This window comes from Megascapheus bottae, chromosome 17 (assembly GCF_031878675.1).
Source record: "Megascapheus bottae isolate mThoBot1 chromosome 17, mThoBot2.hap1, whole genome shotgun sequence".
Lineage (NCBI taxonomy): Eukaryota > Metazoa > Chordata > Mammalia > Rodentia > Geomyidae > Megascapheus > Megascapheus bottae.
In genome coordinates this window covers 33657338-33675195 of record NC_143525.1, presented here as the reverse complement: position 1 = coordinate 33675195, position 17858 = coordinate 33657338, and the positions used below count along the sequence as shown (strand labels likewise).

The 17858-nt window shown below is 41.0% G+C and overlaps 1 protein-coding gene across 2 annotated transcripts in view; it reads left to right on the top strand.

The window, feature by feature from the left end:
- Positions 1-17858, top strand: part of Fbxl20 (F-box and leucine rich repeat protein 20) — a 48553-nt gene that overhangs the window by 12544 nt on the left and 18151 nt on the right. For both annotated transcript variants that reach the window (XM_090350752.1, XM_090350753.1), the window contains exons 2-6: positions 7747-7808; positions 9011-9065; positions 10079-10153; positions 11971-12065; positions 13017-13085. In XM_090350752.1, the coding sequence (XP_090206878.1) occupies positions 7747-7808; positions 9011-9065; positions 10079-10153; positions 11971-12065; positions 13017-13085 (356 nt within the window). The remainder of the gene's footprint in view (positions 1-7746; positions 7809-9010; positions 9066-10078; positions 10154-11970; positions 12066-13016; positions 13086-17858) is intronic.

The following is a 17858-nucleotide window of genomic DNA, read 5'->3' as shown; positions in this document are numbered from 1 at the left end:
CCCCCCTCAAAAAAAAAAAGGTATGTAGATTTTTTGAATTTCTTAGTTTGTTATTAGAGTTGGTGACTTTTCTTTTTCTGTTTTTTTTTGTTGTTGTTGATGGTGGTGGTGGTGGTGGTCATGGAATTTGAACTCTTAACCTGGGTGCTGTCCCTAAACTCTTCAGCTCAAGGCTACTACCCTACCCTCCAGCCACAGCCCCACTTCCGGTTTTCTGGTGGTTAATTGGAGATAAAAGTCTCAGGTCTTTTTGTGCCCAGGTAGAGTTGTGGGGCTTTAACTAGTCCTGGGCAGAAAAATAAACCTCTTTGCCTGTTTTTACATCACAGCAATCAACACAGAAGATTTCTGTAACTTCAAAAGATATGAAGATTTCTACTTTACTAACAAGTAATCAAGCATTAATGTAGTGACACCACTGGGTAGCCTCTATCTAATTCAACTGAATTCTGACACTATTTACTCAAAGAGAATGTGGGAGGGGGAGAACTCATTCTTTTTTTTTTTTTTTTTTTTTTACTAGGGTGTTTTGGTTGTTTTTTTTTTTTTTTTTTTTTTTTTTTTTTGTGGTTCATGGGGCTCTGTTCCTGAGCTCTTTAGCTCAAGGATACCACCTTCCCTGGAGTCAAGCCCTACTTTCCATTTTCTTTCTTTCTTTCTTTCTCTCTGTCTTTCTTTCTTTCTTTTTAGCCAGTCCTGGGACTTGGACTCCACCTGAGCGCTGTCCTTGGGCTTTCTTAAGACTAGAACTGTACCACTTGAGCCACAGCGCCATTTCCTGATAGGTAGGTAGGTAGGTAGGTAGGTAGGCAGATAGATAGATAGATAGATAGATATGCTTATGTGTTTCTAAGGAATTGAACCCAGGATTCATGCATGCTAGGCAAGCTCTTTACCACTAAGTCACATTCCCAGCCCTGCTTTATTGTTTTGAGGTCTCACTAAACTGTTTTCTATCATAGCCATACCTGTTTTGTTTTGTTTTTGCCAGTCTTGGGCTTGGGCTCAGGTTCTAAGTGCACCGTCCTTAGGCTTTCTCAAGGCTAGAGCTCTACCACATGAGGCACGGCACTACTTCCGGCTTCTATATATGTGGTACCGAGGAATTGAACCCCAGTCTTCGTGCATTCCAAGCAAGCACTCTACCATTAGGCCAAACTCCTGGCCCCATATCAGTGGATTTTGTGTGTGATATGGGACTGAACCCACTATGTGTGCTAACCAAGTATTCTGCCACTTGAGCCACGTACCTATCCCTAAAAATTCATTTCCAGTGTTGAGCCACAAGTGGAAATAAGAGTCTGATAGACTTTTGTGCCTAGGCTGGCTTTGAACCATGATCTTCATATCTTCTGGGTAGCTAGGATTATAGAATTGAGCCACTGACCTGGCTGTTTCTTTTCCTTACGATGTTATGGATGGTACCCAGGACTTTAAACATGCCAAACAAATGTTCCACCTCTGAGTTACATGCCCAGCCTTCCGTATTTTTCAGGCACAGCTAGCACTCTACCCCCTGAACCATGCCTTCAGTTTCTTATTAGTGGATCTTGACCTTCATATATTATTCCTGGTGATCTGTAAGGCTTGAGCATACTCAGAATAGACTTGAGAGTACAGTAGCTGTCAGTATGAATGTGTGAAGCTATGTGCATGAAGAGAAATAAGAAAGCTCTTATCTGTAAGTTAGGTAGGAACATACATAGGTGTATGCATACATGTGCACAGTAAGGATACATGTCTCATACTGGTTCTCTTGCTTTGAAGAATCCTAATTGAGGCACACTGGGGCATAACTTGATGGTAGAGCACTTGCCTAAATATAAGACCCTTAGTTCCATCTCCAGTGATAAATGGGAAAAAAAATTGAGGCAAAATAAAAATATTCCAATAAGGGCCAGGAGTTTGGCGTAATGGTAGAGTGCTTGCCTAGCATGCACCAAGACCCGGATTCGATTCCTCGGTACCACAGACATAGAAGAAAGCCAGAAGTGGTGCTGAGGCTCAAGTGATAGAGCCCTAGCCTTGAGAAAGTCCAACGACAGTGCTCAGGCCCTGAGCTCAAGCCCAGGACTGGCAAAAAAAAAAAAAAAAAAAAACAAACATATATATATTCCAGTAAGCAACCACTGAGACAATTTGTTGTTAGCACATCTTCCGTTCATGAACTATTAGATTTTTCAAACCAAAGGATATGATACCAGATGGTAACTTGAAGAAAAAAAAAACACTCTAAATGTTAATTATAGAGGTAAATATAAAAAACTATAAAAAATTGTTCTTTTATTATCTTAACTGAATTAAGGACATTTGCATAAGATAAAAACCTGTAATTTTGTGTTTATGAGATAAGTATGTAATATATAATAATAGCAAAAAGTGAGAAGAGAAATAGAGTTCTGTTGTAACATAGTTTTTGTATTTTACAGGAAGTTAGTAGTATTCTGATGTAGACTGACTAGTTAAGATAGATATTGGGATAGCTAGAACAACTACTAAAAAAATAACTGGAAGAGGGCCGGGAGGTTGGCCTAGTGGTTAAAGTGCTTGCCTAGCATGCATGAAGACCCGGGTTCGATTCCTCGGTACCACATACATAGAAAAAAGCCAGGAGTGGTGCTGAGGCTCAAGTGGTAGAGCTCTATTCTTGAGAAAGTCCAAGGACAGTGCTCAGGCCCTGAGCTCAAGCCCAGGACTGGCAAAAAAAAAAAAATAAATAACTGGAAGAAATACATGTTTTTTTAAAAATTATAATGGTACACAGAAAAATATCTTAAGGCAAGAATGAAAGTAAAAGTGGGATACACTTATAAAAGATATATAGAGGGGGCCAGGAGTTTGGCCTAGTGGTAGAGTGCTTGCCAGCATGCACAAAGACCCAGGTGCAATCCCTTGGTACCACATACATAGAGAAAAGCCGGAAGTGGTGCTGAGGCTCAAGTGGTAGAGCTCTAGCCTTGAAAGTCCAAGGACAGTGCCCAGGCCCTGAGCTCAAGCCAGGACTGGGGAAATGAATTTTATATGTGTGAATTATAATTAAGCATTATAGTATCCATCCTCATTATCCTAGTAATTCCACCCCCCCTGTGTGCAACTTCAGAAAGAGAATCTGGAAGTCATTGATCAGAATTTCCTTTATGAAGGTTAGCATCGTGTGTGTGTGTGTGTGTGTGTGTGTGTGTGTGTGTGTGTGTGTGTGTGTGTGTAATGGGACTTGAACTCAGGGCCTAGGATCTGTCCTTTAGCTTGTTTGCTCAAAGCTAACACTCTCAGCATTTAGACTACAACTCCACGGCTTTTTGGTGTTTAATTTAATTGGAGGTTAGAAATTATGAACTTCCCTGCACATACTGGCTTTGAGCTGAGTCCTGCGATTTTTAGATTCCTAAATAGCTGGGATTGTAGGAATGAGCCACTGGCTTGCTCCTAGTTTCCCAGTTTGTTCTTTCAAATATTTTTATTTTTTGTTTCTTTAGTTGGGGGGGGGGGAATACTATGCCAAAATCAAGCACCCTACTACTTGAGCCACTGCACCAGCTCTTCATTTCTTCAAATATTTTGCTGTGTTGTTGTATAATTGTCCACCTTTTGCTGTTTTTGCATTTCTTATTCATCTTAAATAAGCATTTTCTTTCTTTGGTTTTTTTTTTTTTTTTTTTTTTTTTTTTTTTGGTTGGGGTTTTTTTTGTTTTTTTATTTCCAGTCCTGGGCTTGAACTCAGGGCCTGGGCACTGTCCTTGGGTTTTTCTCAAGGCTAGGGCTCTTACTACTTGAGCCACAGCACCACTTCCAACTTTTTCTATGTATGTTAGTACCAAGGAATTGAACCCAGGTCTTCGTGAACGCTAGGCAAGCACTCTACCAATAGGCCAAACCCCTGGCCAATGTTGATGGTTTTTAGATGTATTCTGTAGTAATTTAGAAACTTTTTTGGGGTTCCTGCTTGTGTTCAGTTTAATGACTCGAGATACAATCCCAGTTGTATTAAAATATTCTGAGCTGGGCTGGGAGTTTGGCTTAGTGGTAGAGTGCCTGCCTAGCATGCAAGAAGACCCAGGTTCGATTCCTCGGTATCACATATACATAGAAGAAGCCAGAAATGGTGCTGAGGCCCAAGTGGTAGAGCTCTAGCCTTGAGAAAGCCGGAGGACAGTGCTCAGGCCCTGAGTTCAAGACCCAGGATTAGCAAAAGAAAAAATATGTGTATTCTGAGCAGTAAAATTGAAAAAGGAAAGAAGTGGCACATCCTCTCTTAAGGACATTCCTAAATTGTGAAGATGACTTTTTGATTTTATCTCATTAACCAGGATTAAGTTACGAGAATACAAAGCTTACGGGATAATATTGCTTTCTCTCTCTATAGCTATATGTTACCTAAAAATTAATTCTGGTAAACGGGGCACCAGTGGTGCCCTAGCTACTCAGGAGGCTGAGATCTGAGGATCTTGGTTCAAAGCCAGCCCAGGCACTAAAGTCAGTGAGACCCTTATCTCCAATTAACTACCAGAAAACTCCAAGTGGTGTTGTGGTTCAATGAGGTAGAATGCTATCCTTGTTGAAGAGCTCAGGGACAGCGCCCAGGCCCAGAGTTCAAGCTCCACGACCAACCAAAAAAATAATAGGAAGTGGCACTGTGGCTCAAGGGGTAGGGCAGTAGCCTTGAGCTGAAGAACACAAGGACAGCTTCAAGGCCCAAAGTTCAAGTCCCATGAGCAACAAAAAATAACAACAATTCTGGTCTGTCTTTGAAGCTTGAAGAATAGTTAAATGAGTTAATACTGTTTAGGATAACGTTGAGCAGCAAGGGTCATCATAGAGCCAGTGAGTTTTATTAGTGTGCTAAGTACTTTAATTTATCCTGTTTGTAAACAAATCCCTAAGGTGTGCCAAACTGAGATTTGAGTACATTTGTTGTTATTTGTTTTCAGAACAGGAATAAAATAAAGGTGCTTGCAGTAATGGAAGTTGTAGGGAAGCAAATTTTCTTTGATGTAAGATAAGTAATTTGTTAGTCAGTCACTAGCATTATTATTTCTTGTGTGCTGTTCTTGTTTTTGTTGTTTGTTTGTTTGTTTTCCAGTCCTGGGGACTGAACTCAGGTCCTGGGTACTGTTCGAGTGCTACTTCTGGCCTTTTTTATTTATGTAGTAGTGAGGAACTGAACTCAGGGCTTCATGCATGCTAGGCAGGCATTCTACTACTAAGCCACATTCCCAGCCCTGTTTGATTTTTGCTGGTCCTAGGGCTTGAACTCTGGGCCTGAGCTCTGTCCTTAAGCAATTTTTGCTCAAGGGGAGCCCTGTACCCCTGGAGCCAAAGCACCAGTTCTTACTTTTTCTGTGATTGGTTGAAGATATGAGTATCGGGGACTTTCCTGCCTCCCTAGGCTAGCTTTGAATTGTGATTGTCAGATTTCAGCCTCCTTGAGTAGCTAGGAGTACAGGTGTAAGCCACCAGCCCCATTTGTTCTTGTTAAATGGTTCAACTTTTGGCATCCAAATACTGTTGCTTCCTTTATATAAATCCTTCCTATTTCTAGTTTCTTTATTTCCACTGTCATTATGAGCAACCGCCATCATTTTTTGCTTAAACCACAATTTTCAACGAATATCTAATGTACCTATTATCTACCAGTTCATAGTTTAGGTTCCTGTTCTCTGCTTAGTTTTTCAGATTTCTAGTCTAGTTTATGTTTGCCTCATGATCTAGCACCTCCACTAAACAATTCATTCATTACAGATATTGAATCTCTTAACATATCAGACGGTATACTCAAACATGACAATATTCTACCTTCATAAAACTTTCCATTTACCTGAAAGATAAGCTATTAAAATTATTAGAGGGCCGGGAGTTTGGCCTAGTGGTTAAAGTGCTTGCCTAGCATGCATGAAGACCCGGGTTCAGTTCCTCGGTACCACATACATAGAAGAAAGCTGGAAGTGGTGCCGAAGCTCAAGTGGTAGAGCTCTAGCTTTGAAAAAGTCCAAGGACAGAGCTCAGGCCCTGAGCTTGAATTTATTGCCAGTCCTGGGCATGAGCTCAGGGTCTGAGCACTGTCCCTGGATTTTTTCAAGGCTAGAGCTCTACCACTTGAGCCACAGCACCACTTTTGGCTTTTTGCTATGTTTGTGGTACCAAGGAATCAAACCTGGGTCTTCGTGCATGCTAGGCAAGCACTCTACTACTAGGCCGAACTCCCGGCCCTAGAATATATTTTTAAATGTCTTTAATATCTGATGTTGAGAGGTTGAGAAGTACATTCTACTGATAGCTTCCCTGCCCCTTATCTCATTTTTTTTTTAATTTCCTATTCTAGGGAAAACTGAAGTGTCATTTGCAGTTGGTACTCTAGTATTTGAATCATGCCTCCTGCCAGGCTTTTTCCACTTAATTGGAGTTGGAATCTGTGGGCTTTTCTACCTCGGCTGACTTGCTACCTCAGTCCTCTATTCTCAGCCTTCTGAGTAGCTACAATTACATGTCTGAGCCATTAGTGACAGGCTTCCAATTCCAGTTACTTTTTTTTTTTTTCTGTACCAGCCCTGGGGATCTGGACACACACTCTCATGTTCAAGGCTAGAGCTAGCTTCATTGCTCAAGCTACAGCTCCACTTCCTGCTTTTTTCAAGTTAATTGGTCGATAACAAATCTCACAGGCTTCCCTGCTTGGGCTGCCTTCCAATTGTGATCCTCAGATCTCAGCCTCCTGAGTAGTTAGGATTACAGGTTTGAGCTACCGGCACCCAGCCCCATTACTTTCTTTGTACAGCTACTGAGACCTGAATTCCAAGCCTGGGTGCTGTCCCTTAGTCTTTTTTGCTCAAGGCTGGCACTCTACCACTTGAGCCACAATATTGACTCTTTTTGTGGTTAACAGGAGATAATGAGTCTCACAGAATTGAACCACAATCCTCAGATCTCAGTGTTCTAGGATTATATTTGTGAACCACTGGATCTTATGATCACAATTGGAAGCCAGCATAAGCAGGGAAGGTTTTTTTTGTTTGTTTTTTGTTTTTTGGGTTTTTTTTGCCAGTCTTGGGCTTGAGCTCAGGGCCTGGGCACTGTCCTTGGACTTTCTCAAGGCTAGAACTCTACCACTTGAACCTCAGCACCACCACCGGCTTTCTCTATATATGTGGTACCAAGGAATCGAACCGGGGTCTTCGTGCATGCTAGGCAAGCACTTTAACCACTAGGCCAAACTCCCGGCTCCGATAAGCAGGAAAGTTTGTGAGACTCCAGTTAACCATCAAAATGTCTGAAGTGGAGCGGGGGCTTAAGTGGTAGAGTGCTAGCCTTGAACAAAAAAGCTCAGAGACAACAGGTGAGCGCCATAAAACAATAAAATGTTATTCCAGCTTCTAAATACCTCCTTAGAGTGAGCCAAGTTTATGGACTCACTTCATCTTAATATTTACTTCCTTTCTTTTCTTCCATCTCTTTTTTTCTTTTTCTTGCTGTCCACAAAGGCTAGCTCAGGCTAGCCTTGAATTCACAAATTTTTCTGCTTTATCCTGCTGAGTTAGTCATGCACCACTATGCCTTGCTTCTTAATGATAATTTAAAATAATCATTAATAATAATGTCTTTCAACAGTAACTCTTTTATAACTTACTTTCCTTATCTGTGAAGCTAATAGGGTAATAACAGTGTAGTTTTTTGCTTCAGCAAATTTCTCCTCTTGAGATGAACATTCTAAAATGTTAAGTAATTATTGACACAGTGGCTTTGTTTTTGCAGATGTTCTCAAATAGTGATGAAGCTGTAATCAATAAAAAACTTCCCAAAGAGCTCCTATTACGGTAGGTCTGATGACTACTTTTTTTTTTTTGGTTGGGAGGGGTTGTTGTTGATTTTCTTTTGTATATATTTGTATATTTTTTAAAGTTTGACATATTACTAATTTTTATTTGCATATACTTGTCTATCATCAGATTTTCTTTTTTTGGTGCTTGTCCTGTGGCTTGAGCTCAGGACCTAACCTGGGCACCATCCCTGAGCTTTTTGGCTCAAGACTAGCATTCTGCCAGTTGAGCCACGATTCCATTTCTGGATTAATTTTTGGTGGTTAATTGGAAATAAGTGTCTCATGGACTTTCGTGCCTGAGTAGACTTCCATCCATGATCCTCAGATTTTAACCTCTGAACTCAGTCTCCTAAGTAGCTAGAATTAGAGACCTGAGGCACTGGTGCTTGGCCTGATATAATTATTACTGAGCTTATTACAGGTTCCATAATATGATGACTAGCCTTCAATGAACAGCAAACGTTAATATTCTTTTAAGCTAACTAGGAAGCTTTTCACTTTTTCTTTTGGTCAGTGTTGGAGCTTGAACTCTGGGCCTAGATGCTGTCCCCGTGCTGGTGAGCTCAAGGCTAGTGCTCTACTACTTGAGCCACAGCGCCACTTCCAGTTTTCTGGTAGTTAATTGGAGTCTAATGGCCTTTAGTGCCCAGGCTGCCTTTGAACTATGATCCTCAGATTTCAGCCTCCACTGGTACCCAGCTATCTTTTCACATTTGAAGTCAGCTGTAGAGCAGAAATCATACTTAATGTAATTAATTGAATTTACATGTATGTTTTCAAGTAAAACGTTACTTTCTCCATTATTTTATGAGCAGATTTACCTTTATAAATTGCTCATTTGTAGGGGGCGCTGAAATCCTGGGGCTTGAACCCAGGGCCTGGGCACTGTCTCTGAGCCTCTTCTGCTAAGAGCTCAGTCACTTAAGCCACTGCATCACTTCTGGCCTTTTCTGTTTATATGGTACTGAGGAATCAAACCCAGGGCTTCATCCATCCAAGGCAAACACTCTGCACCCAGCCACATTCCCAGCCCCTCACTTATTTTATTTTCTTTTTAACATGTTTGTTTGAATGAAGGTCTGCTTTTCTGTGATAGTTGTAATGGTAGTAATATGTTATTGATTATGTATAAACATGTTTATAAAGGCTAAAATTAAAAACTGCATTTCATACAATAATGTTTTTCCTCTCTTTTAGGATATTTTCTTTTCTGGATGTTGTTACTTTGTGTCGCTGTGCTCAGGTCTCTCGGGTAAGAATGCTTGACATAATTACCAGGGGAATGGCTTCGTAACACTAAGAATGACAGCCTATGTAGTAGGCTAACTTTATTTTACATGCTATCTTAGTATGTTATCATGCTGTTTTACTCATGGCACACCCAGCCCCTGTAATACTGTAAGATTCCACTATACCTATGATCTCTAACATTTTGTGACTCCTGTTTATATAAGCAGAGGTAACAAAATGTTAAAAAAAAAAAAAAAAGAAAAGAAAGAAAGAAAGAAAATTGACCATACAAATTATAAGGCATGGCTTGGGTTTCAAAACAAAAGAAGAACCCACATTTTAATTTTTTTTTTTTTTAATGTGTGCCAGTCCTAGAACTTGAAGTCGGGTCCTAGATATTGTCTCTGATTTTTTAAGGCTCAAGGCTAGCACCCTGCCACTTTGCTACAGCTACGCTTCTGGATTTTTTGGTTACTGAATTGGAAATAGGAGTTTCATGGAGTTTCCTGCCTGGGCTGGATTCAAATCACAATCCTCAGTTCTCAGCCTCCTGAGTGACTATGATTATACTAGCACTCAGCCAGAACAGCTTCTTTTAGTGTTCAGTGAGTCTGAGTACCAGACAGAGAATGGGGGTTGAGGGGGGATGGGAAAGGAATCAATTAAAGTAGATTATAAGTTAGGGGCTGAGGAATTTGTTGTTGGTGGTGGTGGTAGTGGGCCTTGAACTCTGGGCCTGTGCACTGTCCCGAGCTCTTCATTTCAAGACTGTCGCCCTACTCCTGGAACCACAACACCAGTTCTTAATTGAAATAAGAGTCTCATGGACTTTAGTGCCCAGGCTGGCTTTGAACTTTGATCCTCAGATCTCAACCTCCTGAATAGCTAGGATTACCGGTGTGAGCCACCACAACCAGCTTAGAGCTGAGGAATTTTTTGGTCCATTTCAATCATTGATTGAATAGTGAATTTGATTATTACTGGTTTTTCTCTTCATTTCAGCTTCTGCTCATTCTATCTCTTTCTTCCAAACAGGCCTGGAATGTTCTGGCTTTGGATGGCAGTAACTGGCAGCGAATTGACCTGTTTGATTTCCAGAGGGATATTGAGGTATAATTATGTGGTGTGTGGCCCCATTTCTGTAGCTAGTAATTACAGTATGGAACAGATTAGCCCTGGCCATATAAATCTTATTTTCCCTAGAGAGAGAATCTCTCTCTCTCTCTCTCTCTCTCTCTCTCTCTCTCTCTCTCTCTCTCTCTCTCTCCCCCTCCCTCCCTCTCTCTCTCTCTCTCTCCCCCTCTCTCTCCTTCCCTCTCCCTCCTTCCCTCTGTCTCTCCATATATATCTATATCTGTATCTATATATATGTATATATATGTATATGTATTGCATATATATGTTTGTATATATCTGTCTCTGTCTCTCTTTTTTCTGTCAGTTGTGGGGATTAGAACTCTGGGTCTAGGCATTGTTCTTGAGCTCTTCAAAGCTAGCACTCTACTACTTGAGTCACAGTGCCACTTGCAGTTTTCTGGTGGATTAATTGCAGATAAGAGTCTCAGGGACTTGTGTGTGTACTGACTTTGATCTGGGATCCTCAGATCTCAGCCTCCTGTGTAGCAAGGGTTACAGGAGTGAGCGATGGACTCATTGGCCAAATATATTATTCTCCTCCCCCCTTTCCATCTAATATATTATTCTTACGATGGGCATTTTTATTCTTGGGCAACCAAAAGTGAAATTAAGTTTTGGAGAAAAATCACAGACAAAACAAAAAAATCAAGGGCTGGGAGCATGGCCTATAGGTCCCATGCTCACCTAGCACCACAAAGCCCCACCTGGAACCACACACACACACACACACACACACACACAGAAAAAGCTGGAAGTGGTGCTATGGCTCAAGTGGCAGAGTGCTAGCCTTTAGCAAAAAGTGTCCAAGGACAGTGCTCAGGCTCTGAGTTCAAGCCCCAGGACTGACAAAAAAAAAAAAAGGAAAAGAAAATCATATTTTCAGTCATTTTTGCTAAAGAAAAGATTTTCCCTTTCACTCATCTCCTCCATTTCCTCTTTTAGTATAACTTACTGTCTTTAAAGTGGACGGCATAATGGCTTAAGCTCAAATTATTTTACCCTGAATTTAAACTCTTGAGTCCTTTGCTTTAGTCAAGAGAGTGAAAACATAGGTCTTCATAGTGTTGGAAGGATTAGATGAGAGCCTTTTAAGTTTCAGCAAAAACAAATTATCTTGTATATTATCAATGTAAAGAATTTGTAACCTCAGATGAACCTTCCATTATCTTCCGAAGGTACATTTCAAATAGTACTCCCAGACATTGTGCTAGATTTTTTTTCCTGAAATCTATATAATATCCTTGTTTAAAGCATAGGACCACAGACATAATCATTCAACAAGTTTTTGTGTTTGAGTCCCTTTTGTACGCAGCATACTCAGAGCCATAAGAGAGCAAGAAAATGCCATAAGTACATAATCAGGAAAGCTATCTTCCTTTCTTTACTTCTTTTTTTTTTTTTTGGTTGGTTAGTTAGTTGTGGGGCTTGAACTCTGGCCTGGGCCTTGTCCCTAAGCTCTTCAGCTCAAGGCTACTGCCCTACCCTTGAGCCACAGCCCCACTTCCCATTTTCTAGAGGTAAATTAGAGGCAAGAGTCTCAGGTCCTTTTGTGTTCCAGCTGGCTTTGAACCTTGATCCTCACAATTCAGCCTCCTGAGTAGCTAGGATTACAGGCGTGAGCCACCGAGTTCAACAGGAAAGCTTTCTTGTAGGAAGCTAAGTTAAAATTTTTCCTGCTTAAATCTTTCGTACATGTAGAACAGTCTACTCTCTGTTTATAAATTGTTAGAAGTATGTACTTATGGCCAAAGCAGTGAGGTGGATTACCTTTTTGCTTCCTGTCTTTATAGGGCCGGGTAGTGGAGAATATTTCAAAACGATGTGGGGGCTTTTTACGAAAGTTGAGCCTGCGTGGGTGTCTTGGAGTAGGAGACAATGCATTAAGGTAAAACCATAACTGCTTGAAAAAAAAAAAAAACTATTGATTAACCTCTTTGGGTAAAAGAATAGTTCTATCTCATCTAGAAAAGTCTAAATTCCTAAGTTGTTAAACATGCAAATGTATATACTTTGTTTACAACATAAAGGTGAATTGATAATAGGCAATTTTGTGGGAGCACAATAAGTGTAGTATACCTGTAATTCTAGCAGTGAGGTGGAGCTTGAGGTCAATGGGAGCTGCATAGTCAGACCTCCTTCTCTAAAGCAAAAATAAAGGGCCAAGGTATGGCTCCAGTGATGAGTACCTACCTAGCAGGAATTCAGACTACAGGACCACAAAAAATAAGTGTTGGTAGAGTGCTAGCTAATGAGCGAAAGCAGCTAGTACTGAGTTTGAGTCCCAGTCTCAGACTTAAAAAAGCAGGAAAACAAATAATAATAAATCTTCAAAATATAAAAATTAGGCTAGGCACCAGGGGCTCATGCTTATAATTTTAGCTACATAGAAAGGTAAGCTCTACAGCTCACAGTTTGAAACCAGCCTGGGTAGCAAAGTCCATGAGACTCTTATCTCCAGTTAAATACCCAAAGAGCCATAAATGGAGCTGAGTCTGAATTGATAGCTGGTAGGCTGGAGCAAAAAGGCTCAGGAACAGCACTGAGGCCTTAAATTCAAGTCCCTGTGCCAACACACAAAAAAATTACCCATCATAGTTCTTTTTTTGAGGGTGGGGAGAGTTTTATTTGTCTTTAAACTTTTTAGATGGGGGGATGCTAGTGCTTGAACTCTCAGATTTGTCAGCCTGGGATGGCTCCAAACCTTTGATCCTCAGATCTCAGCCAGAATAGCAAAGATTATAGGAGACACTGGTGCCTGACTTTTTATTTTTATTTTTTATTTCTGGTATTTTACCTGTCTCATTTGAAACTGTTTACTTTTTTTCTTCCTGTAAAGGACCTTTGCACAAAACTGTAGGAACATTGAAGTACTGAATCTAAATGGATGTACAAAGACTACAGATGCGTAAGTATTGTGTGTTTTAAAAGGGTAAGTCATGGGCCAGGAGCGAGGCCTAGATGTAGAGTGCTTACCTAGCATGCACAAAGTCCTAGGTGTAATTCCTTGGTACCATATATACAGTAAAAGCCAAAAGTGGTACTGTGGCTCAAATGGCAGAACACTAGCCTGGAGCAAAAAGTGTCCAAAGTGCCCAGGCCCTGAGTTTAAGCCCTAGGACTGAATTGTAAGTTAATATAGTTAGTAATTTTCATCTTAATTTTATGGAGGAACCATTTTAGGATAAAGCAATAGGAAAGTAGAATTGGAATGAAAAACTTTGAAGTCCTTTCTTTAATATGGATAGTGAATGTTTAAATAAATCACTGGGCAAGCCAGGCAAAGTGGCTGACGCCTGTAATCCTAGCTAATCTGGAGGTTCAGATCTGAGGATCATGGCTCAAAGCCAGCCCAGACAATAAAAAACAAACAAACAAAAAACCCTTTAGACTCTTATCTCCAATTAACCACTAGAAAACTTGGAAGTGGAAAGTAGCTCAAGGGGTGGGGTGATTGCCTTGTACTGAAGAGCTCAGTGAGTGGCCCCAGGCCCAGAGTTCAAGCTCCACAACAGACAAAAAAAGTCACTAGGCATACCAGGTGCTGGAAGCTCACACTTGTAATCCTAGCTACTCAGGAGGCTGAAATCTGAGGATAAGGGTTCAAAGCCAGCTTGGGCTAGAAAAGCCATGAGGCTCTTATCACCAGTCAACTACCGAAAAGCCAAAAGTGGAGCTGTGGCTCAAGTAGTAGAGTGCTGGCCTTCAGCATATTAGTTCAGGGACAATGCCCAGCCTCTTGATTTTCAACCCTAGGAGCTGCAGAAAGAACCAAAAAAAAAAATCATATGGGTAAGAGAGGAGAAAACACAAAGGGACAGGGATGAAAGTTATCATTCTGAAGCACAATAGTAGTTCCTCTTTGTTTTCAGTTTTCCTTCCCACAATGAAATGATATCTGAAAATATGAAATAGATATTCCAGAAATGAACAGAAATGCTCATTAGTTTAACTCTTCTCAATATATTGTTACAATTGTGCAATTTTATTACATTATTAGTATTTTACCCTCCCAAATTTTCAAATTAAACTTAATTGTAGGTATATATATAACATACCATATGTAAGATTTGGTACTGTTCATGGTTTGAGGCATCTGCTGAGGAGGATAGCTATTTAATGAATATTTCTCATTTTCTTGTTTCTTTTCATGTCTTGTTTTTTGTTGTTTTTATTTTTAGTGGTACTGAAATTTGAACTTAGGCCCTCTTGCTTGCTACGTGGGCACTCTACCTCTGAGTCATGGCTCTATCCCTGTCTTCTTTGTTTTCCACTGAATACGAGATATTCTATTACTAGATTTTTTTCTTTCTTTCTTTCTTGTAGGAGTAGGGAACAGACAGCCCACAGGCCATAAAAGTATTTCAAAATTATTTGGTTCTTGGGGCCGGGAGTTTGGCCTAGTGGTAGAGTGCTTGCCTAGCATGCACGAAGACCCAGGTTCGATTTTTTTTTTTTTTTTTTTTTTTTTTTGCCAGTCTTGGGCTTGAGCTCAGGGCCTGAGCACTGTCCTTGGAATTTCTCAAGGCTAGAGCTCTACCACTTGAGCCTCAGCACCACTTCCAGCTTTTTTGTATGTATGTGGCACCAAGGAATCGAACCCGGGTCTTCGTGAATGCTAGGCAAGCACTTTAACCACTAGGCCAAACTCCTGGCCCCCCAGGTTCGATTCTTTGGTACCACATACTTAGAAAAAGCCGGAAGTGGTGCTGAGGCTCAAGTGGTAAAGCTCTAGCCTTGAGAAAAATCCAAGGACAGTGCTCAGGCCCTGAGCTTAAGCCCAGGACTAGGGGGAAAAAAAATTATTTGAGTCTTGACAAGACAGGCACACATGCTTTTTTCCAGCTTCCCATACCTGTCTGCCAGTATTGAAAAGTTTTGGAGGGCAGGGAGCTTGGCCTAGTGGTAGAATGCTTGGCCTAGTGGTAGAATGCTTGTCTAGCATGCACGAAGACCTGGGTTCAATTCTTCAGTAACATACACGCACGCAGAGCTGAGAGTTTGGCATAGTGGTAGAATGCTTGCCTAGCATGCACGAAGACCCAGGTTCTATTCGTCAGTACTACATACATAGAAAAAAGCCAGAAGTGGTACTGAGGCTCAAGTGGTAGAGCTCTAGCCTTGAGAAAAATCCAAGGACAGTGCTCAGGCCCTGAGCTCAAGCCCACGACTAGTGAAAGAAAGAAAGAGAGGCGGGGGGGGGGGGGGGGGGAGAGAGAGAGAAAGAAAGAAAAAGAAAGAAGGAAGGAAAGAAAGAAAGAAATTCTGACTTTTTACTTTTACAAAAAATGTTAAACATACACAGAAGTATATGAAATAATATAATAAACATATTACCAGGCTACAGCTATTGCCACTATTAGTTCCATCTATAGCTCTACCTATTTATCCCCTGTCATTTTGCTACCTTTTTTTTTTTTTTGCCAGTCCTGGGCTTGAGCTCAGGGCCTGGGCACTATCCTTGGACTTTCTCAAGGCTAGAGCTCTACCACTTGAGCCACAACACCATTTCTAGCTTTTTTCTATGTATGTGGTACCGAGGAATCTATCCCAGGTCTTCGTGCATGTTAGGCAAGCACTCTGCCACTAGGCTAAACTCCAGGCCCTAATTTTGTTACCTTTTTAAAAGAAAAATATTGCCCCACACCAGTGACTCATGCCTGAGATCCTAGCTACTCAAGAGGCTGAGATCTTAGGATTGTAGTTCAAAGCCACCAGCATCCAGCCAGAAATGTGGAACACCTGAAAAGAAACCAAATATGGCTTAGGACTAGAAGAAAAGATAGGCAGTAGAAAGTCTCTGGACTGTAGATGTTGCTCAGTGATAGAATAGTTGCCAAATAAAATTACCAAAGACCTGAGTTGGCTCCCCCCTTACTTCCCAAGAAAATACTACAAATTAGTATATCCTTTATAATTCTACTTATTTGAGATTCTTTCATAGGAACATTATAGTGATAATAACACAGATCATTAGTGACCTGCAGCAGGAGGAGGTGTGATGAACACTGATAATGGTACATGGGGACATTTTGAAGAGTTATAGTAATCTTTCTACATTGCCAGGCATGATAGCTTCTGCAAGAATACACGTTTTTCCAGCTTCCAATGACTGCCCCAAAACTATAGGGGCCGGGAGTTTGGCCTAGTGGTAGAGTGCTTGCCTAGCATGCACGAGGACCCGGGTTCAATTCCTCGATACCACATACATAGAAAAAAGCCGGAAATGGTGCTGTGGCCCAAGTGGTAGAGTTCTAACCTTGAGAAAGTCCAAGGACAGTGCTCAGGCCCTGAGCTCAAGCCCACAACTGGCAAAAAAAAAAAAAGGCAACTATAAAGTTGGAGAAAAAATGGTCAAAAACAACTTTCTGAAAATCAATCAGAGACACAAAAAACCCCCACAAGTATTTACTAATGAGAGCTTCTGTTCTTGGGTAAGAACAGTGTGAGTCTGTGAAATTCTTTCCTTGGGCTCCTCTCCTGTCCCAGCCCACACCCCACCCCCGGCCCTTGCTCTGAATAGTTCATTTACATGGCAAGTAGGCTAGGAAAACCATCAGCTTTGGAGCTGATGCTATAGAATAGAAGCCTAGTACTCACTTGGGCTAATAATCACTGAGCTCTAGAAACAGGGTTGACATTAGGATCTTAGATTTAAAACTAAAATCAAGGGCCAGAAGTGGTTCAACTAAGCCCAGCACAGTGGCTGACACTTGTGATCCTAGCTACTCAGGAGGCTGAGATCTGAGGATTACAGTTCAAAGCCAGCCCAGGCACTAAAGAACTTAAGACTCATCTCCAATTCATCACTAGAAAACCAGAAGTGGGGCTGTGGCTCAAGTGGTAGACCACTAGCCTTGAGCTGAAGAGCTCAGGGAGAATGTGCAGGCCCAGATTTTAAGCCCCGGGACTAGCAAAAAGAAAGTGCTGGATGCCAGTAGCTCACACCTAGAATCCTAGCTCCTTAGGAGCCTGAGATCTGATGATCACGGTTCAAAGCTAGCTGGAGCACTAAAGGCCATGAGACTCTTATCTCCAATAAACCACTAGAAAAATGGGAAGTGGGGCTGTGGCTCCAGGGGTAGGGCAGTAGCCTTGAGCTGAAGAGCTCAGGGACAGTCTTCAGGCCAAGGTCAAGCTCCATAGCCCAACCAAAAAAAAAAAAAGAAAAAAAGTTGGTAGAACGCTAGCCTTGAGGGAAGTGTTGTACAAATCCCCTGTCTAAACAGAATAATCTATCCGGTGATTATAGAACAAGCAATTTATTCAAGCACATGTGGAACATTTTTCAGAATAAACCATGGGTTGAACATTAATTAAACCTTAGTGAACTTAGAGATATTGAAATAATTATCTGATAGCTAGAGAATTAATGATCCACAACCAAATCATTTCTGTGAAAATGCCAAGTATTTGAAATTTAAAGCAGAATACTTTAATTCATGGATTGTAAAATTTTAAGGTATTCCAAGCTTAGTGAAAATGGAAAGCTCTTAAAGTTTATGGGATGCACTAAAGCTGTGGTATAGTTTTGAATGCCTATGTTGAAAAATAAATCAAAGCTAGGCATCATGAGGTATAATTCATGTCTAATCCTGTCTCAGGAGGCAAGATTAGGACCAGACCAAACATGAACAGAAGACCATATCTCAGTAGCTTGACCTGGTGGTAGCACACACCT